The sequence below is a fragment of the Vombatus ursinus genome, unplaced genomic scaffold, assembly GCF_900497805.2.
Source record: "Vombatus ursinus unplaced genomic scaffold, bare-nosed wombat genome assembly UNPS02004571.1, whole genome shotgun sequence".
Classification (NCBI taxonomy): Eukaryota; Metazoa; Chordata; class Mammalia; order Diprotodontia; family Vombatidae; genus Vombatus; species Vombatus ursinus.
In genome coordinates this window covers 438,399-459,043 of record NW_020944349.1, presented here as the reverse complement: position 1 = coordinate 459,043, position 20,645 = coordinate 438,399, and the positions used below count along the sequence as shown (strand labels likewise).

The 20,645-nt window shown below is 55.4% G+C and overlaps 1 protein-coding gene across 3 annotated transcripts in view; it reads right to left on the bottom strand.

The window, feature by feature from the left end:
- Positions 1-20,645, bottom strand: part of SHROOM4 (shroom family member 4) — a 141,795-nt gene that overhangs the window by 15,862 nt on the left and 105,288 nt on the right. The window contains exons 1-4 of one of the 3 annotated variants that reach the window (XM_027837564.1): positions 14,172-14,449; positions 8,543-8,680; positions 4,394-6,728; positions 1,689-1,750 (exon numbers count right to left, since the gene is read on the bottom strand). In XM_027837564.1, coding sequence (XP_027693365.1) covers positions 1,689-1,750; positions 4,394-6,728; positions 8,543-8,643 — 2,498 coding nt within the window. In that variant the 5' untranslated portion in view covers positions 8,644-8,680; positions 14,172-14,449. Of the gene's footprint in view, positions 1-1,688; positions 1,751-4,393; positions 6,729-8,542; positions 8,681-8,778; positions 8,837-14,171; positions 14,450-20,645 lie in introns of those variants that run through there. The other 2 variants (XM_027837555.1, XM_027837549.1) reach the window with 2 other exon arrangements.

The following is a 20,645-nucleotide window of genomic DNA, read 5'->3' as shown; positions in this document are numbered from 1 at the left end:
GTTCCCTCCTCTTCGACTCCCATCCTAATTAGGATGAGTCACGTGTCTTTAGCACCTTCAGGCTTAAAAGGTGCTTTTCCTACAACACCTCTGGGGAGTACAGACTGTCAGTATTATTGTCCCATTCATTTTACACATGAGGAAATTGAGGTCCAGAGATGGGCGGTGAGCTGTCCATGCTCACACAGATAACATGTGTCAGGCCCCTGGCCTCTTCCAGTGCATCCCAAGCCAGCAGCCCTGGCCTTACCTTGTCCACGAAGCCATCCCAGACTGTCGTGGCCCCCAGGCAGCTCAGCTCTCTCCTTGCAGAGTTCCTGGGACTTCTAGTCCTTACTTTGACTTTGGTGCTTGGCACACACAGGCCACTCATGCCGTTGACACATTTCATCTGTTCCCACCTTGGCTCCCCAAGTAGACTGGGATCTCCCTGAGGGCAGACTCACCTTCTCCTCTCACAGAATCACAGGGTAGTGTGAGAGGGCTGGGGCTGGGCACACAGGTGCTCTCCATTACCACTGATGGGCTGCACACACACGCACATACACATACCACACCACAAACGCATACATACATATATATGTACCTACCACAGCACACACACTATACCACATCACACACACACATACCACATCACATACACACATGCTACATACACATACCACACCACAAACACATACATACATATATATGTACATACCACAGCACACAGGTGCTCTCCATTACCACTGATGGGCTGCATACACACGCACATACACATACCACACCACAAACACATACATACATATATATGTACCTACCACAGCACACACACTATACTACATCACACACACGCACATACCACATCACACACACACACACCACATCACACACACACATACTACATACACATACCACATCACACATACACCACACCACACACACACACACACACACATACACACATCATACCACACTACACTGCACACACACACACACACCACACCACAGCACACCACAACACATACACACACACCACACCACACATACCACAGCACACACACTATACTACATCACACATACACACATACTACATACACATACCACATCACACACATACCCCCTGAGACTAGCAGTTGGAATTAAGGGCTTTGTACAAGGCCCCAAAGCATGTGGCCTTGGGATGTTGGAAGCAGAGCTTCCCTGGGGAGGAGAGGGCTGATGGGGAGGCCTCAGGACTAGGTACTCTGAATCTACTGTAAAGGGCACCCTCCTAGGAAGGAGGCAATGCCATCACCCCATCCTGGCTACTTGCACACTCCTGTCCTCCCCAGCACTAACGGGCATGTTCTGGGAGGACAGACAGGTGTGCCCGGCTGCTCTGTGGCCTCCTGGGCAGGGCCCCTGGAAGTGTAGCCTTCACCCACCTTTGGGCAGACAGAGGGGGCAGATGCCAGGCCAGAAGCAGCCACGGCTTGGTTGTGCTGTCTGACCTGACCCCAAGCTATCCCTGCAGCACCTGAGTGAGGCTCTGCTTCTGGTTGTTCCTGGATGCCTAGTCCCATGTTTGTTCCTTGGGGCAATAGGTCAGGCTAGGGGGTCCTGGTAGCACCAAGGGAGGGGCCATAAGCTCAGTCAGCTGGCTGGCCCAATGCCCACACCACCCCAGACCCAGCCCTGGGCCAGAGGCTCACTTCCATGCCACCTACCTCACAGGCTGGCCGGCCTTCCTGGTGATCTTCGCTGATTCCCATTCATCTGGAGAAACTTCCTATAAAAAAGACTCCAACAAATTAGGGAGGCTGGCTCTTGTCCGATGCCTCCTCCGGCTGAAAGTGACTGCCCTGCTCAGTCCCTAGAAAGGCCGTGGGTCTGCTCTACCTCCGTGGCTGGGCATGCCACACAGAGCTGGAAAGAGAAGGCGCTCACGGGCTGGGGCCGCGTGGCCCGGGGGCCTGGCAGGGCCCCCTCTCTCCACCCCCTCGGAAGCCCTGCCCCAAACCAGTTGAGCATGTTTGCTGTTTGCTCTGGCTCCTGCCCCGGCTCCACAAAAGAGAGGTGGGCACTGGGAACCATTCCAGTCTCACCAGCATCTTCACGGGGGCCACGATGGAAACGGCCTTTGGCTACAAAGGCCCAAGAGGCCAGTCTGGAGGTGTCTGTCCTTCACTGCTTGCTGTGGATGGACTGGGGCCTTGCCTCCTTCCACTGAGTTACTGAACATCTAAGCCCCATGCCGGATACAGGCTACAAACCAACCAGGAGGCTGTGGGAATGTGTGCCCGGCCTCCCTTCTCAAGCCAAGGCTCTGGGGGTACAAGACCTGGGGTCAAATCCTCCCTGGCCTGTCTCAGTTTCCAGAAGCTTTTGGAAAAGGCAGGGGTTCAACTAGGGCCTTCCAAGGGCTCTCCCAACTTCTATAGTTGGGAGAGATCTTGGGGCCTAGGATTCTTCTGGCTAAGTGTTTCTGGGCTTCCCAGCTCCCCAATTTGCCTTACAGATTCCCCACTGCCTGAGCTCCACCCGTACCACCCTCATGCAGGTTCCCCTGTACCCCGTCTCCTCCAGCTGGCTCAGCTCCTTCCTACAAACTCCCACTGAACTCATTTTCCATCCTCAGAACCACAGAATAACGGAGCCGGCAAAGACCTTGGAGAGCCTCAAGGCCACCCTGCCTACTTTGCAGATGAGGAAACCAAGGCCCAAAGGGGGAAGTGAGTCACCAATGGTCACATGTCGAGCTCCCTGGCTGCAGGCCTACTACCTCACTCCAGCAGGTTCCCTTACACTGGGGTGAGTTATGAGCGTCATTCATCCTTCCTTTCTCTAACCCTTCCCATGACTTTGTATAGTACCTGGTAAGTCAAATCAAGGCAAGATAACAAGCATTTATTAAGCTCCGACTATATACCAGATACTGTGCTAAGCACCGGAGATACAAAGAAAGGCAAAAGATGGTCCCCTATTTCCAAGGGCTCCCAGCCCAGTGAGGAAGACCACTTGCACCCACGTATGATCAAACAAGATGTGCACAGGAGAACGTGGAGGTGATATCAGAGGAAGGTCAACTCAGAGCTTTGCTACCATGACCTTAGGCAAGTCATTTCCCTTCCTAGACTTACTTCCATATCCTCCACCATAAAATGAGGTTGGATTAGATGACCGCTGATATCCTCCCAGCTCAAAGCCCGTGATTTTGGTGTTTCGATTCCCAACAATGGGGCCCACCATTTCCCATCCCCGATGCCCTGTCTGCCCCGAGTCCTACCCCACAACCTGCTGCCCCCCCAACCTGCCTTTGCTCCTTCAGGCCACAGAGCCCAGGGTTCCACAGATGCTAACAAGGACAGTGGGAGGCAACGGACATTCCATTGTGTGGGAACTCAGAGCCCCACTTTGCGTCCCTCCAGGCAAGTGGCAGCAGCAGCGGACCATAGTGAATGACCTTCACAGCAGAAGCTGTGTCTGGACCAGGGCTTCCCAGCTGGCCTTCCCATTTCTCCCCATGTTCTGAAAAGTCAGACCCCCTCCCCATGAGAGGCTACCAATAGGCAGGAGTGCCCAGAGTGCCAGGACAGAAAGGGGGCCACAGCCCCGACAGGGTCCTCCCAATTCTCTACGTTGGGCCAATCCAATGAGGCCCAAGCCAACTGTTCCTTGGGGGGTGGTCCAGGTCATTTGGGCCACCTTTTCCCCCGTAACACGTAATGCAGAAGGGCACACACTTTGTTGTGGTGGCTGATGATTCTTAAGGACAAGTTTTCTCTGCTCCCAATCAGCTCTTGACACCATCCATCCACGTCCCACCCAGGCCTTTGGCAACTTCTCCCTCCTGCAGCAACTGTCTCACAAATCAAGAGAAGCTGAGCCAACAGCTCCTTGCGAATTAAAAAAATTAAAAAGCAAAAAAAAAAAAAAAAAAAAAGCTGTTGCCACCCATGGTTGAATGCGGCTCTGGCACCATGGCTGCCTGAGCTAGGCACTGCTCGGGGGCCCAGCCCTTGCCTGCACGGCCCCCTCCATACCCACAATGCAGTGCCTTCTGGTGCAGAGGACAGACTGCTCTACTAGGCCAGTGCCAAGAGGCCAAGCCCATGGGCCAAGGTGGACTGAGCCTGGCTAAGACAGACAAAGGGCTTCCAGGACAAGGTGGGACTCCATCCCACCTACTGTCACAAAAACCCCAGGCGCTGCCTGGGAAGGTCGGGCCACCCTGGCGACCCTGGACAACTGTATGGGACAGGAAGGAACAAGGCCTGCCCGAATGCTCTAGAGGGGGCCACTGTGAACGAGTCACCCTGGGAACTGAAGCGGGAAGGAGAGCAGAGGGGAGAAGACGTCAGCCCAGGCTAGGTCCGCAGTTGGCAGTGGGCAAAGAGTACCCCCACCCCACCTTAGGAGGCTGGGTACTGACCTTCCAGGAAGGGCTGCCCTCTTCTCCGACCTTATGCTGAGTCCCGGGGTGACAACAGGCTGGGCAGTGAGCCCAGTGCTGGGGGCGGCAGCGGTGACTCCTCTGCAGCAGGACGGGGCAGTAACTGAATGTGTCACGGCCCACAGCTGCCTGAATGCCACATGAGCACGAGCAGGGCCGCAGGCACTCAAAGTCCCCACAGTGTGCCAGGGGCTGGTAACACGTGGGCTGCTCCAGTTCCTTGGTCACAAAGCATTCTGAATAAGTGGCTGGCTCAGGGGGCAGGGAGGTCAAGGAATGATAAGCTTGGTCCACGGAGTGGCGCCTCAGATCCCTGCAGCCGGCACTCACTGGCTGGAAGGCAGGTGGGTCGAGTGGTTTCGGCCTCAGGGTAAAGGGTTTATTGTGTCCAAGGGATGAAGCTGGTGGCGGCAATGACTTGCTGGTGTCTTCAAAAAACTTCTTCCTATCTGCGAAAGGCACGAAGATGCCCTCCTCCCCAGAAGGGCCACCCAGCTCCTCCTCACTCAGGTGCAGGCCTCCGCTTGGCATGGGCATCAGCTGAGGCTGCAGTTTCCGCTCTGGAGACCATCGCCAGCGGCCTCCCCGAACCCCAGGTTGGGGCCTGGGCTTGGAAGGGCCATGCCCAGGAGCTTTGCACCAGGGGTGGAGTCCTGCTGCAGCCTGCCAGGGCCTCTGGCCGGGGCTGCCAGGGCCCTCCAGCGGGGTCCTCAATTCCTGGCTTCCCGTTGCCTGGCGTAAGCACTCTGAGGACCTGGCCCTCAGCAGGTTACCGTTAGGTCGAGTCTGATCCAAGAAGCGGTCTACTGGGCTAGGCAGGCCACGATGAGCCGTCACTGCAGGTGTCTGAGGAGGGGCAGGGAGAGGCAGGGAGGCCCCAGGAGCGGGAGCTGGCGGCTGTGGAGACGGCGCGGTTGCAGGGGTGGCCTCTTCGGCAGTCTCCTCTATCTCCTGTACGGGTTCTGGCTCCTCCGACTCCCCCTTGATCTTCTGCAGCTGGGCCTTCCTCCTCTGGATCTCGTTGCGCAAGTTGGTGGCAAAGCGTTCACTCCTGCGTCTCAGCTGGGTGGAGCGGTAGCGCGTGCCGCTGCTCCCGCGAACGTCTCCCGGGCGGCTGTTCTTGGCCTCCAAGCCCTCGTCAGAGCTGGCCTGCTGAGGGGCATCCTCCAGGCCAGAGAGCTGGACGGCTCCTGCTTCGCTGGAGGATCCCCCGGGAGTGGGGCTGCTCTGACCCGAGCTTTCAGAAGTCAAAGGTTGGCCACCTGCCTGTCCCCTGGTCCTCTTCTCGCCAGGCTTATTCTGGGCTCCTGCCACGGGGTGGCAAGGGCTTTTCTGTCCCGGGGGGGCACCGTGCAGGGGAGACAGGGTCCAGCAATGCCCCTCCGGCCTGGCCTGCAGTTCAGCCCCCTCACTGTCCCCATCCCTCTCAACACCGAGGTGCAGTGATCGAATCTGGGAGGCCAGCAGCTGCTCAGGAGCGCTGTGACGGTGGCCGGTCAGCCCAGTAAGGTGGGCAGGGATGGCGGTGGCTGTGGCAGTGGCTGCCTCTTCCTCTTCAGTCTCTCCCCCAGGGCTGCTGGACACGACTTGGTCCTGGCAAGGCCGCCCTGTCCTCCGAGGGCCGCCCCTCAACAGTCGCCCAGGATCACAGTGACCCAACTCGGACGGGCAGCTCACCACGCAGTACTGCTCGTCAGACAGACACTCCTTCCAGTGGCCGTCGTGGGGCTCTAGGAGCTGGCTGCAGGGGCAGCAGGGCCCAGTGGGGAGGTCTGAGGAGAGCAGGGTCTGAGGGTTCCATCTCTCCTTCAGGTATAAGGCAACGCCAGGGACTGAGGCCCTCCGCTTCTCTGTCTGGTGGAACTGGGCCTTGGAGGCCCGAAGGCTGTCCCGCCTTACTGGAGGCTGGGGAGGACTTGGAAGGGCCCCAGGAACTTGGGCAGGGCCAGAGAGAGGACCCTCCTGGGGGCTGGGTGAAGGCTGATGACCGAATGGCCCTGCTGCCCCATCAGGCCCCGCGTGGAGGTAGAGGCCATTTGACGCCTTGGCCGGCCCCAGGCCTGGTGGGCTGCAGTCTGAGGCTGCCGTCTCCTCGGGCCGCAGGGGCAGGGCGTAGTCTGATGCACTGGAGCCTGCGGAGAAGGAGCTATAGGCTGAGTCCCGCTGACTCTGATACGTGCTCTGCTCCACGGGGGAGACATGGCCCTCGTGGCACACTTGGCTGGGCTGCTCCAGGCTTTCCATGCTGCCGATGGAGCTGCTCTTTTCAGTGCTGCCGTGGCGGGACAGTGGGTACCACTGCATGCACAGGTCACTGGAGGAACAGAGAAGAGGGGCACTCAGAGGGATGAGGGCAAGGCCCAGTTCAGGCAGTGGGGACTGAAAGGCAAGAGCGCTGAGCACCAGAACCACAAGGCCTTCTCAGGCACGTGTCCGGCCTCAGTGACCTGGAGTACTTCTCTGAACCTCAGTTTGTTAATCTCACAAATGGGAATAATAACCCTAGTACTACCTCCCTTCCCCTCTCCCACCCCATTCCCACTGCTCCAGGCCTGCTGGTACCTGAAGAAGGGATATTAGTGACCGGGAAAGCCAGAGAGGGTGGAAGGAAGGAGACTGAGATCCACAGAAGGGAAAGGTGAAGAGGACTGAAGCAGACAGCAGGTTGTGGAGAACAGGCGAGGCGATGATGGAAGGAGGGGGCGGGGGAGAGGGAGAACCAGACAACCAGACGGAGGCCACTGGTCAGAGGACATGCACAGCGGGGGGATAAAAGATAACCTAAGCGTGGGAGAACAAAAGGCCAGGTCGCACACTCTGGGTGTGCGTGGCGGGGGGGGGGGCCGAGTCTGCTCTGTCCCTGCCCTCCCATGGCCCTCCCCCAGCTAGGCCCTGGCTCTCCTTTCCCTTGGAGCCAGCCTTCGAAGGCCCCTCACTGTGAGCTCCTAGCTCAGTGGTGCCTCGGGAGAATCTTGGAGGCAGAAGAGCTGAGTGGCCCAGCCCCAGCTGAGCCACTTCCGTGCTGTGGAAGCCATCCCCCTGAGCCTCATGGCCCCCTTCATAAACGAGGGCCAGTGAGAGCAGGGGCACTGGGCCTCTCAGGGGAAAATCCTGGGGGTTCAAGGAAACCCAAAAGTCACCAGGCTGTCATAGAAAGAGCACTGAGCTCCAGTCCCTAGATTTGGGTTCGAGTTCCTACTGTGGCTCAGCACTGGGGGGCCCTGGCTGACTAACTCGCTTACCCCCCAGCCAGCCAGCCTCCTAAGTGAGGAAGGTCTGGCTGCTGGTGCTGCTCTCTGACAGCTGCCCATGAGGTGACTCTAGGCAAACTCCAGGCAAGACCTCCCCCACTACCACGGCTCTAAGACTCCGAGTGACAGATGAGTTGCTCCATGTGTGCCCTAGGGGTTTCTCCAACTTGCTGAAATCAGACCCCAAGAGAAAAAAAAAGGGGACTGCGCCAGGCCACCCCAAAGAAAGCGCTAGAAAGGCCAGCTCCTGGCTCGAGAGCCTCCAAGCGCCCCCAACAGATCATTCCCTGCCCCTGGCCAAGGGCATGCCTTTTCCCTTGGCCTTCGAGGTGCCCACCACAGGGAAGAGTGCTGCCAGGCACCCAGCTTTCCAACAGGCAAAGTCCCGCCACCCTCTCTGCCTCATTTTCTAGAGAGTCAAAGGCTTCTTAATCATGGCCTCGAGGCTGTACGTTACTCCTGAGAATGTGAGATTGGGGAGGGACCTGGAACACCAGCAAGTTCAGCCTTCTAATTTTACAGGGGAAGAAACTGAGGCCCAGGGAAGTTGGCCAAGTGAATCCCTCAAGATCATACAGCTCATAAGCTGCAGCGCTGACATTTCAAGCCAAGTCCTCTGACCCCCCCCCCAAAGCACTGTCCATCACTGCCTCCCTTTCCCTAACCACTCTTTTGACAGACCAGGAAACTGAAGCCCAGAGGGGCCGCGGGACTTGCCCAGCAGGACAAAGCTGGTCACTGGCCTGGCTGGGAAACCAAGCCAGAGCTAAGAGCCAGTCCCACGTTGGGATCTAGAACACGGGGCCACCAGAGACCGTTGGGCATAGGCTCTCGGCCAAGGGGTACCGCCAGCTGGGAGGGACAAGCTGGCACTCACCTGGTGTCACAGCCCGAATGCCAGGATAAGCTGAAGGGGTCTTCAGGAAAGTTCATGGAGGCAGCTGCCGCCTCAGGGCGCCCCTCCAGCAGTTTGGCCATGTGCCATGAATGCGGCCTGGCCAGGGGGGTGGTTCTCCTGCCAACAAGAATAGGGAGGAAGTTAGCCTGGGGAGTCGGGGCTGAAATCACTTCCCAGGCAGTTTCCGGCCCACCCCACCTCCCTCCCCCGCATACATGAGGAAGCCTTGGGAGGAGAGGGCAGCCTGGAAGGATGGCCCAGCTGGCCTCCTCTTCAGCCTTCAGGTGGACACTGGACAAGCTGCTTCCCCTACCCAGGGAGAACCCATCTGGCTTGGCTCCTGAGAGGAAGTGAACATGGGAATTGTCAGACACTGAAGTGAAGGCCCAAGGAGGCCCAAAAAGAGGTCTTGTGAAGACTGGCCTCTCCCTGCCTGCCTCAGGACCCTTAGCTGCCTCCAACACCTGAAGCCCTGGCAAGCTCCAAGAACTGGGGTCCCCCACAGGCAATATCTCCCCAAAGCATCATCAAATGCCCAAACTGCAGAAGGCAAAGGGGGAGACCCAACGGTCATCCAGTCCAACGGAGAGCCACGGTGAGAAGGCCCCAGCGTCTCCTCAAAGGTCTCCAGGGACTGCACAGCCCTGCCCTGCCCCCAGGTTGGTTCATCACTCACGACACACTGTCCCGATAGGCGTCTTCCAACTTCCCCCCATCACTGCTCCTAGCTCTGCTCTCAGGGCCAAAGAGAACAAAGCCAACCCCTTCTCCACACAACAGCTTCATCAAGATCTTTTCAGAAGACCATCCTGTCCCCCGAGTCCTCTCTTCTCCACACCAAACATGCCCAGCTCCTCCAACTGAGGCTGCCATCACATGCTTCTCAGGAGTCCCCATGCCCATTGCCTTCTGTGGGATCCACTCCTCCAGATGCGCCAGAACTGAACACAACATCCCAGCTGAAGTCTGGCCAGGGCAGGGGCCAGGGGACTGTCCCCACCCTCATTCAGGACCCTTGGCCTCTCTCAGTGCAGTTTAGGAGCACATGTGTGTTTGGCCCATCACACCATTCATGTTGGGGCCCTGAGCCCACACCAGCACACACACACGTGGTCACGTGCACACACACACATATTCACATACATACACACTGCCCCCGCTCCATTACGGACCATAAGAGGAGGGCTTGCAGAATCAATTTCCTTTTAGCCTCATCTAAACGGTCAGGGTTGGGTCTCTCCACCTCTACTCTATAGACTTCCCCTCAGCCCTCCAGGCTACCTTACTCCCAGGAAAGGCCCCCATCTCCACCAGACCTAGCAGGGCACTGTATCTGAGCTCCCTGAGGACATGCTCATCCTTCAAGCCTGCCCTCTTCCCAGGCTCCTCTGCACAGGACATGCCATCAGCTGATCTGGTGTCTGCCTGATACAATGGTACTAGATGGGTAGCAAATGACACCTTTGCCAGAAAGTAGGACCAGACAAAACACCTGGTAGCAGGGGGTAAGGGAGTAGATTCTAGGACCACAGGCGGATCAGGGATGGATCTCAGAAAACATTGAGTCCGGCTCCTCATTTTATGAAGGCCTCATTTACTGAAGCCCAGGAAGAAGGGAGTCACCCAAGGTCACATGGGCAGTACATAGCAGAGCAAGAATTGGAATCCAGGTCGTCTGACCAGAAATTCAGCCTTCTGTCCACTGTACCACAAGACCCTGTGGTCTACAGCCAGTCCCAGAGGTAAGGGGAAGTCAGGCATGTTACTCAGAGAGGCCAAGCCCCAGCTGGCAGGGAGATGCCTTCCCGAGATGCCGAGGAGTACCTAAGGAGCCAATCACAGGGAGACCTGAGGGGTCTGGAGAAAAGGGAGGGCCTGGAGGGGTGGGGGTGGGGAATGGGGGAATTCTGGCAAGAGTCACTAGGGCCCAACGGCAAGACATGAGTCCCAGGATCTGGATTTGAGGTCTGGCTCTGCGCCCCACTTGCCATGTGATCATGCTGGACAAGGTGGTCGGCAACCAAGCTGGTGAAGAGAAGACGCAGAGTGGACAAGAAGGCTGCCTTCGAGTCTCTGGAGGGCCATCCTGTGAAGTTGGGCCCAGACAGCCAACCCAGGAGCAACGGGAAGAAGTAGCCAAGAGGCCAACTGAGGCTGGTCATCAGGACAAATTTCCCAACACTTCAAGTCGCCCCAGAGTGAAATGGGTCGTCTCCCCGTCACCGAAGGGCTTTGAACCTTGGGAAGGCTAGGATAGACTGGTGCAGAATGAAAAGGGGGAGCCAGGGAATCAATGCGTGTGAGCCACCGAAGAACTCTGCTAAATAAATACAGTAACGAGCCCCTCTTTGGCTGGAGAGTGGCGAGAGCCAGCCCTTCCCTTCCAGAGGTGGTGGACTATGGGAGGAAGCAGGCATACACTGTCAGGCACAGAAAATCTCGGACTTTGGTTTAACCGCACCTTTGGGGCACAGACAGGAGTCCAAGTGGGCACAGATGGTTGGAAAGTGGCAACGATGGGAAAAGGCATCCATAGAATATTTTAGTCTTTAAAAAGACACACAGAGAGGGAATGAGTGAATCTTACTCTCGTCGTATTTGGCTTAAGAAGGGAATAATATATACACTCAATTGGGTATGGAAATCTGCCTTACCCTACAGGAAAATAGGGGGAAGGGGATAGAGAGCAGGGGGATGAGACAGGGGAGGGCAGATGGGGGGGGAATCGGGGGAGGGGGGAATCAGAAGCAAACACTTCTAAGGAGGGACAGGATCAAAAAGGAGAATAGAATAAATGGGGGGTGGGATAGGATGAAGGGAAATATACTTAGTTGTTCACAATATGACTATCACAGAAGTATTTTGCATGACTACACATGTATAACCTGTATCAAGTTGCTTGCCTTCTCAATAAGGGTGGGTGAAGACGGAGGAAGGGAGAAAATTTGGAACCCAAAGTTTTGAGAACAAATGTTAAAAATTGTTTCCACATGCAACTGGGAAATAAGATATATAGGCAATGGGGTATAGAAATCTATCCTGCCCTATAGGAAAATAGAAGGGGAAGGGGATAAGAGAAGGGGGGAGGGGTGATAGAAGGGAAGGCAGATTAGGGGAAGGTGTATTCAGAATGCAGGCCTTCTCGGGGTGGGGGGAGCGGCGAGATGGGGAGAAAATTGGGAACTCAAAATCTTGTGGAAGCGAATGTTGAAAACCAAAAATAAATTAATTAATAAAAAAGATACCCACCCACACACATACACACGTGCACGCACCATGCTCACTTTTGTCACACTGCATTTGCTCTGCCTGCCTATGACAGTGCAGCCTAGGATCACAGGAACAAAGAGTTAGTGCAAACCCCTTATGTCTGAGTGAAGAAACTGAGTCCCAAAGAGGGCAGGACTTGCCAGCAGCCTCTGAGTGCCAGAGCTGGAACTTGAGAACCCACAGCCTGTGATCCCAACCCACTGCCCTACCCTGCCACCTGTTGTTGGCCTGCGATGGCCTGACTACACTGGGGGTCTGGTGCCTAGGCCCAGGATGGCCTGACTGCATTGTGGGTCTGGTGCTGAGGCCTCACCCAGCTTTGCTGCTGGTTGGCCAGACTCGCAGCTGAGAGCTGGGGGTGCAGAGGCTGCTGCCAATAGGCCAAGGCCTCCCAACCTCCTGTCAACTTGGGTTGGAGAGCCAGAGCCCTGCTTTTGGGGAACTTCCGTATGACTGAAAGGGAGTGCCTGTTGTTTTCCTTATAGAAGCTCCAAGCTTCCTGAGGAGCCCAGAGACTGTTCAAGGAGACTCTCAAAAGTGAGATCCAGCCAGAGCCTCAATCACCGTCCACAGGCAGGGAGGCCACCTCAGCCCTGGCCAGTGGAACTCGGTAAGGGGGCTTACACAGCTTTCCACCCTCCTCCAGATAGATCGGGATACAGAAGCAGCCAGGCTCCTCATCCATGCTGGGGGCCCAGAAGGGCTTAGGAACCAGTGAGATGGCACAGAACCTAGCCCCTTCCTCAGTAGGAGCGTGCAAGGCTTAGACAACATAACCTTAGAACCCAAGCTTCAGCACCATCTCCTTGGTTAGTGTGGAGTCAAGGGAAGAACTGCTTTGGAGCAGCTGAAGAAGGCAGGGGGGCTGGGCTCAGATTGCAGATAGTCCCAAAGGTCCAGGACCTCAGAGGTCATGCAGCCCAAACTGTACCTGCCCAAGAACCCCGCCGCTAACACTCTCCCCTTCAAGTGGGCATCTAGCCTCTGCCTCAAGACTTCCGAGGAGCCCCCCCCTCACCGGCCTGGCGGCCCAGGCCACTTTTAGACAACCCTCTGGGTTAACCTTTCCTTAGAGGGGGCCACTGCCTGCCGCTCCATGCTGCCACCCCCTGACCCCAACTTCTGGTTCTGCCACAATAAGGCTCATCCCTCCTCCCATCACATACTTGAAGATGGCGATTGTGTCTCCTAAATCTTCTTTTCTCCATATCAACGAGCCCTAGCACCTTTAGTCAATCATATGGCGGAATCTCCAAACCAGGAGAAGCCCTGGCCACTTGTCCAGCTGGCAGTTACCAGAAAGGATCTGCCCCAGGCAGACGATAGAGATGGGGACCAGCACATCCCTAACCCTAGCCCTTTGTCCTGGCCCCCAAGTTGGCATGGGCTTTGGGGCTGTCACATTGCCCTGGATGTGCTTGCAGCCCAGCATGGCCTCCAGATCTTTTTCAAACCCTTTACTCCAGCCGCTCAGGCCCCTCGACATCCATAGCCCTCCTTTTCCTACCATGGTCAGGCAGCCCAGGGGCCCCCAGACAGATCAGGAAAGCCCGGCAGCATCCTTTCTAAGGGTAGCAGACAAAAAAAGGCAGGCCTGGCTTCTCCTAGACCCATGGGAACACGGAGGACATTCTTCAAACTGCTCGTGTGCCACCAAGCAGCAGTAAGCTACCCAACAGGAGCTACGGGCAAACACTTCAATCCTCTTGATTGGGAAACACTCTCATCTCTGGGCCTCAGTTTTCCCTTCTCTAAATCCTAGGCTTCTCAATAGGGAGGATAGGGATGGGGTCTGGACCTGCGATTTCATTGGGAGAAGGTACTCCCAGCAAGGAAACTCCCTCTACCAATGCAGATTGGCACCTTCTCTGTAACTTTGAGTCACAGGTGCTCGGGACCGAGACTTAAGTAAAGTGGTCAAACAGGAAGGACGTGTCAAAGTCGGGATGACCCCAGGGCTCGCTGGTATTGAGACCCGCTGTCTATCTGTACCGCGCCATTCCCGCCTCACCATAACTCTATAGAATTAGGTAAAACTATATCATTATGTCTCTAAATAATTTGGTAAAACTTTTCTTTGGCCAAAAATCTCAGTGTAACCTTACCCTGGGGTCAGGTAGGACTCAGCCCACAAGCCTGGGCACTTAGACGGAAGCACTGCTCCCTCACCCCTTGTCTTCCTCTCTTGCCACCATCCTTGGTAATGCCAGCCAACACCTCCCTCACTGCTCTCCTCCCAGCCCTCCCACTGCCCCCACCCCATATCCACCCAATGGCTAAGAGCAGCAAGAAAGGGGCTTTCAAAGAAGAAAAAAGGAGCAAGGCCCAGGGCACCTACCATGGAAGTCACCCAGGGTGGAGAGTAGGCCGTGGAGAGCCTGGCGTCCAATTCGCAGCACCCTCACTCAGTGGGGTAGCACCTCAGTAGGGCCATTGAGGGGACCATGTGCAGGCCTAGGCAGAGCCTTCAAGCCCTAGTCCAGGATGCTCAGCTGCACCCTGGCCTTCCTGGCTCCAAAAACAAAGAGAAGGGAGCCGGCGGGCTGGGAAGCAGCTGCTGGGGGAGCCTGGGTACCAACATCCTCCTGAGAGCTGCATGGGACTGCCAAGGCCACCCTCAGCAATGGGTGGCAGAGAGAAGGATGGAAGGACAGGCAGGCAGCATAAACAGCCCCCCCAACTCCTCTTGCCCTGCCCCTCCCCCTGCCCTACCCCAAGAGCCAATGAGCAGGCTGGGCTCCCAGCCATGGCGAGGACTCAGGAAAGGAGTAAGGAAGTGATGTTTGGGAAAGATAAAGCGGGTGTCCAAAAGGAATTTTTCAAAATACACATTTAAGTGGGAGCGACAAATGCTCGAGACACAGACGCACTTCAAAGAATTTCACAGCTTCCTGGTCCAAAAGGACCCCACCCAGCTGAGAGGCCTGAGGGGAGGCCGCTCCAGCTTCCCTGATGGGCTCCCAGGCTGCTATGCCAGAGACTTGACTCGGGAAGGTGGGGGCACACGGAGACTAAAGGCATTGGCATTGTCGTGACGCCCCCGGGGCCTGCAGGCATAGAAAAGGGAATGCAAGTGACCCCTGAGCCCACGCTGAGGAGTGGTACCTGGCTCCACCCACCTGCCTGTCTGAGGGGCAGTGATGCTCAGAGCTCGGGGGCTGGCCAGGGCCCTAGACTGAGGTTCTAAGGCAGCTGCATCCCCCCGAGGCCTCTTTCCTTCTCTATGAAATGAGGGGGGGTGGATCAGATGGCCATCTGATGCAGTGTGGGATCTGAAGTCAGAGGAACCCCATTCAAATCTCAGCTCTTCTGTATGGCCTTGGAGAAAGCCCTTCCCCCTGCTGGGTTGGACTAGAGATCTCTGAGCTTTCTTCCAGCCCTAATAGCCTCCACCGGCCTTAGCCTGGGACACGAGAACTCCAAAGCATCACTCCCACTGAGCTGTCCCGGAGCTGGGACCAGAGAGTTGATTCCCAATGCCTCTGGTCCCAGATACCTCGACAACCAGAGTGTATGTTTCCTTTCCTGGCTGAGGGCCAGGGCTTTCCCGCTCTGCTCCCCAGCTCAGTGTCCCTGGTGGCTGGCCCTGGGCCCACTGCCCCCGGAGCATCTTTAGGCCCTACAGAATCTGTACCAGGAGCCCTTTTTTTCCCAGAGGGAGCCCCACTTAGCTCAGAAAAAGTTCGGCCCTCAGCCTCCCAGGCCCTTTGCCTTCCTCACTGTGAGGGGTCGTCAGGAAGCCCAGGGGGAGGTAGGAGGAAAGTGCACAGTCCCGCAGAGTCCAGGCCATTTCATTCCAAGTGCGTTTCTCAGGCTGAGCCCTGGGCTGGGGGCTGGGCTCACAAAGACAAAACCTGACCAGTCCATGCCCTCTAAGAGCTGGCATTCTACTGGAGGATGGGGAGGGGCGGAGTGGCTCAATATTGTGTAGAGAGGGGTGAGCAAGCCAAACCCAAGATTGTCTGAGGAGGGAGAGCACAATAGCAACTGGAGCGGGGAGGGGTGCATAAAGGGGGCTGCTCTTCAGTCAGCCTACAAAGCCAGACTATGAGAAGGGTTAAACGCCATGCTGAGGAATCTAGGTTTTATCCTAGAGGTAAGAGGGAGCCACTGATTCTTCTTGATCAGGAGACGGGTATGGTCAGATCTTGATGGGCTTTAGGAACCCTGATTTAACAGCTGTGTCAAAAATGAACTGGAGAGGGGAGAAGGGAGAAACAGCAAGCAGGAAAGTCAATCGGGAGGCTAGTGGGAGAATCCAAGCAAGAAGAGGCGATGAGGGTGTGAGTGAGGCTGGCTAACTGTACCTGGTGTGGAGGCAACATTGACAAAACTTGGCCGCTGATGAACACATGTGTGTGTGTGGGGGGGGAATGGATGAGGATGGCATGCCCATTGTGAGCCCCAATGACTGGCAGAATCACATCCTTGACAGAATGAGGGGAGTTGGGAAGAGGGAAGGTTTGCGGGGCAAGAGAACAAGGTCAGTTTTGGACACATAGTTGGAGACATCCCGGACGGGACATCTCAAGGTTAGGTAAGGCTAGATCGGCGAGTCATCATCCCAGAAAAGCTAATCGAACCAATGGGACAGATGAGATCATCAAGTAAGAGTCTAGAGCAAAGACAGATGTGGGCCCAGGACAGTGCAGTCTTTGCTTACGGGGTACTTGCCAATGCCTTCTCTTGGCTGGGCACTGCCAACTTGGCAGCAGCTCTGGTCCTCAGGGATCATCTGGTGAGGCTGGGCAAACATGAACTAGGGAGATAGTGCTGGCTAGCTAGGGGAGGAAGGGAGGTGGGATAGAGCCCAGCAGTTTGCTGAGCCCTAGTGCCAGGCCTCTCCCTGGTCTTGACCCTCCCGTGCACCATTAACCTGCCAGAAAGAGTAGGTGGCCCTGGCTGCTGGCATTCCCTCAACACCCCTGCTCTGTTCCACCCCTGTCATAGAGCCCACCCTGGGCTCTCGTGCTTTGGGGGTGTGGAGGTGCTCTTTTCAGTGTTCTCACTTTCTTTTTTTCATCATCAATATCTTTATTAAATGTGAAAATACACTGGCACAAAAAGAGTACCCACATTTATAGATAGGTCTGAGACCCAGTTCATTGCGTTTTACATTCCTTTCCTTTTTTATATAAAACATTCAACAATTTTAAGGTGCATTAAGTTAGTCATCTCACTCAAATAGCTGAACTATAGCTTTAGGGTAGGAGTAGTATCTAACTTACATTAAGAAAGATCACCAGTTCTTAACCTCTGCCAATCTTTCTCATAGTGTTCCCACTTTAAAGATGAGAAAACTGAGGCTCAGAAAAGCTAACCTCCTGACTTATAGTCACCTAACTAGAGTAAGTGGCTAAAGCAGCATGGGAACTCCAATCTCCTAACTCCAAGTCTCTCCCCTTCTGCTAAGGCACATTACCTCTCCCCTCAACAAGCAGTCTACCTTCTACTGGCCCAACTCTCTCCAAGGTCCTGACCGACCCCCTTTCCTATTCCTATCTTCCTGCAGTTGTCTGATGCGTCTTGCCACTTGAACCTTGTCCTTCTCCCCTTGGTGAATTTCTCTCCTCCCTCCCTTTGTAGCCAACCATGGCTCTGTCCTAGATCCTCAGCTTTCCTAAGTGCTTAATAAAAAGGCTTGATGGGGCAGCCAGGTGGCACAGTGGATAGAGCACCAGCCCTGAAGTAAGGAGGATCTGAGTTCAAATCCGGCCTCAGAACAAACACTTGACACTTACTAGCTGTGTGACCCTGGGCAAGTCACTTAACCCCAATTGCCTCACTAAAAAAAAAAAAAAATGCCTGTTGATGGGCTGATTGCCACACATTTATTTCCTTGGTGATTTCCTCTGATCCTATGGCTTCAACGCCCCCCCCCTTTGTGTGGATGTGCCCTCCCCCACTGCTGAGCTGTGGCCTCATGGCTAGCCCCTCAGACTTGGGCTCCTGGAGGACAGGGACATTCTGGCTTTGGCCTTTGAGTCCTCAGTGCCTGGCACATGGTATGCACTTAGTAAATGCTTGCTGATGGACGGACTGAACCTGTGTCCAAAACCGAACTCATCATCTTCTCCCCAAATACCCAGTTGGTTAATGGTGTCCCCCCATAATGCCCCATGTCCTCCAGACACAAAGTCCTTCCCTTTGCATCGCTAATGGCCAATCAAACAGTCACCCTTCCCAACTTCCCTGCTCATCAGCCCCACTCCAAACCCTTATTCCCCCTCATCTGGACTACAGTACCCGGCCCCTCCTTCTCTCCCTGCAGCCAGGATCTCCTGCCCCTGCCCCAGTCAGCCTGCGCACTCTGCCAGACTAATCTGCCTAATGCATAGTTCTCATCATGGCATTCCACTGCTCAAAACTGGCACCCTACTTCTTGCCAAAGAAACTCTGCATTCCTCGGCTCTGCACCCAAGGTCCTCTGCAATCTGGCTCTGACCACCCTTTGCAGATTTACGTTTCCTACCTCCCCACCTCAGCCACTCCCAGGGATGGTTCCCCCTTGCCCAAGACAAGTCCTATGCATCCCTGTGCCCAGGAAGCCCCTGTGCCCAAGTTTGAGCTACAATCCTACCCGGTTCCCGAGGCCCAGTGCCACCGCTACATCCCCCAAGATGGCCCCGTTCTCTTCAGCCTTAGATCATCAGAGTGCCCGGATTGGGCCTCTTGTCTCCTTTGGAATGTACTTGATTTGGAGCACCTTGGAGGCAGGGCCATCTCTGGGTCTTCATCTTTGTAATGCTCTCACGGCCTAAGAAAGGAGGAAGTCCTTGGCCTGACCTTACCGGGTTTTCTGCCTCTGAGCCTCTGGCACTGCTCTAAATCTGGGGGGAGGGGGAGTGGGAATAGAACTTGGAAGACTAAACAGTTTGGTTATTTCGTGCTTCAGGGAAGTGATGAGAGCAATTCAAGGCTGGGCCAGGTAGGGGCGGGTCTCAGTGTGGGCACAAAGAATGTGGGCATGCCAGCACATAGCAGCACTTCAGATCCTGACTGTCCCCTTAGCCCTGGCTTCAGGCTGGAAGAACTGAAGGCTGCTAAGAACCCAGATTTGACCCAGACTCTCTGGCTCTGAGTCAGGGTCAGTCTGCAAAGCTCCCTCGATTCAGCAGAACTGAGAACCAAGAAGAAAAGGGAGGCCTGAGGAAAAGAGGGGTTTGAGGAAGTTCCTTGGTCATTCACTTAAGTCATTTAAGAACCAGATGGGGATCCAAGGATGAAGACACCAGGACAACAAGCTTCACTGGCTTTAAAGTAGGAGGAGAACCTTCCAGTCCACCTTTCCCCCTATTTTTCAGGTGAGGAAACTGAAGACCAGAGAGGAGAAGGGATTTAGCCAAGGTCACAAAGGCAGCAAGTGGTCTCCCGGCCCCCAGCTCAGGGATCGGCAGAAGAAGAAAACAAAGAAAGAGGTTGAAGTGATCATCCCAAAGTGCCTTGTGGAGGCAACCCATGCTCCAGGAGGTCAGCCTCCACCGGCAACTTTGTGAACACCAGGACAGGAAGATAATGGAAGCTTATCTGCTGCCTTGCTCTCCCTTTACAGCTGAGGAAACGAAGGCTGCCTTGTACAAGTCTGAGGAGCTAGGTGACAGCCAAGTTTTGATGATGATGACGACGAGGATGATGACGATGATGATGATGATGACAATGACGATGATAGCAACATTTACACAGTGCTTACTCTATGCCAGGTACTGTGTTAAGTGCTTGACAATTATTATCTCATTTGAGCCTCACAATAACCCTGGGAGATAGGTGCTGTTACTGTCCCCATTTTACAGTTGAAGAGATTGACGTAGACAAAGGGAAAGTGACTTGCTCAGGGTCACACAGCTAAGAAGGATCTGAGGCCAGATATGAACTCAAGCCTTCCCGACTCCAGGCCCAGCTGTCTATCCACTGAGTCACCCAGCTGCCCACCTAGTTGCCCCTAGGTCTTGGCACTTTGGGCCCCATGCTCTTTCTACATCCATGAGGCCCAGGAGCCTGTGGGAAAGGCAGTCAAGGCGGCCTCAGTTCCTGCTGCTCAGTAGAAACCGGGATGAAGTTGAGGAGGCCATAACCTAACAGGGGCTCTTTCCTTCTCTGAAGCTGTTTGGATACGGAGAAACACAAAAGAATGGCCTTGATTAGCCATGTTTACTTTCTGTGGTTCTTCCCACCTCCCCCCAAAAGAGCACATTCCATGGAAGCCACATGAAGGAACGGCAGCATAACTGGCCCAGTGCACCAGGAAGAGGACCCTGGAGAGGGCCGCTGGCCGCTGGCCGCTGGCCGCTGGAGAGAACAATGAACCACTTGTTTATCTGAGAGAGGAGGGGAAGAAACCCACTCGCCCCTGGTGGGAGGAAGGAGGCAGTTGAGCCTTGCAGGCCTCACCCTGTGGGGTCAGGGCTACCCAGATCACTAAGTGGCCCAGGTGAGGCGCTGTCATTTCCAGTTTGGGGAACCTGCCAACCCGTGTTGGAGGCTCTGTGGGGCCCTGGGAAAGTTCCTCCCCCCACTCTTCCTCAGTTTTCTTCTCTGCAAATGAGGAATCTGGACTGCATGAACCCTGCTTCTGTCTTCTAGTTTGCCATCTGGGAGCCTGTGCGAGAACTCCCTTCTCTGAAGCTGATCAGCAGCTCACGCGTTACTTACAGTGCAGAGAGCCCACTGCCGCCAGGCGCATCGATGGGAGGGATGTGGGATTTGTGTTCTCTATTCATTATCCCATGCTGCAGGCACCTGGACCCAGGTCCTCTGACTGGACTGACAGACAGACAGAGAGACAGGCAGAGACAGACAGACACAGAGATCCAGA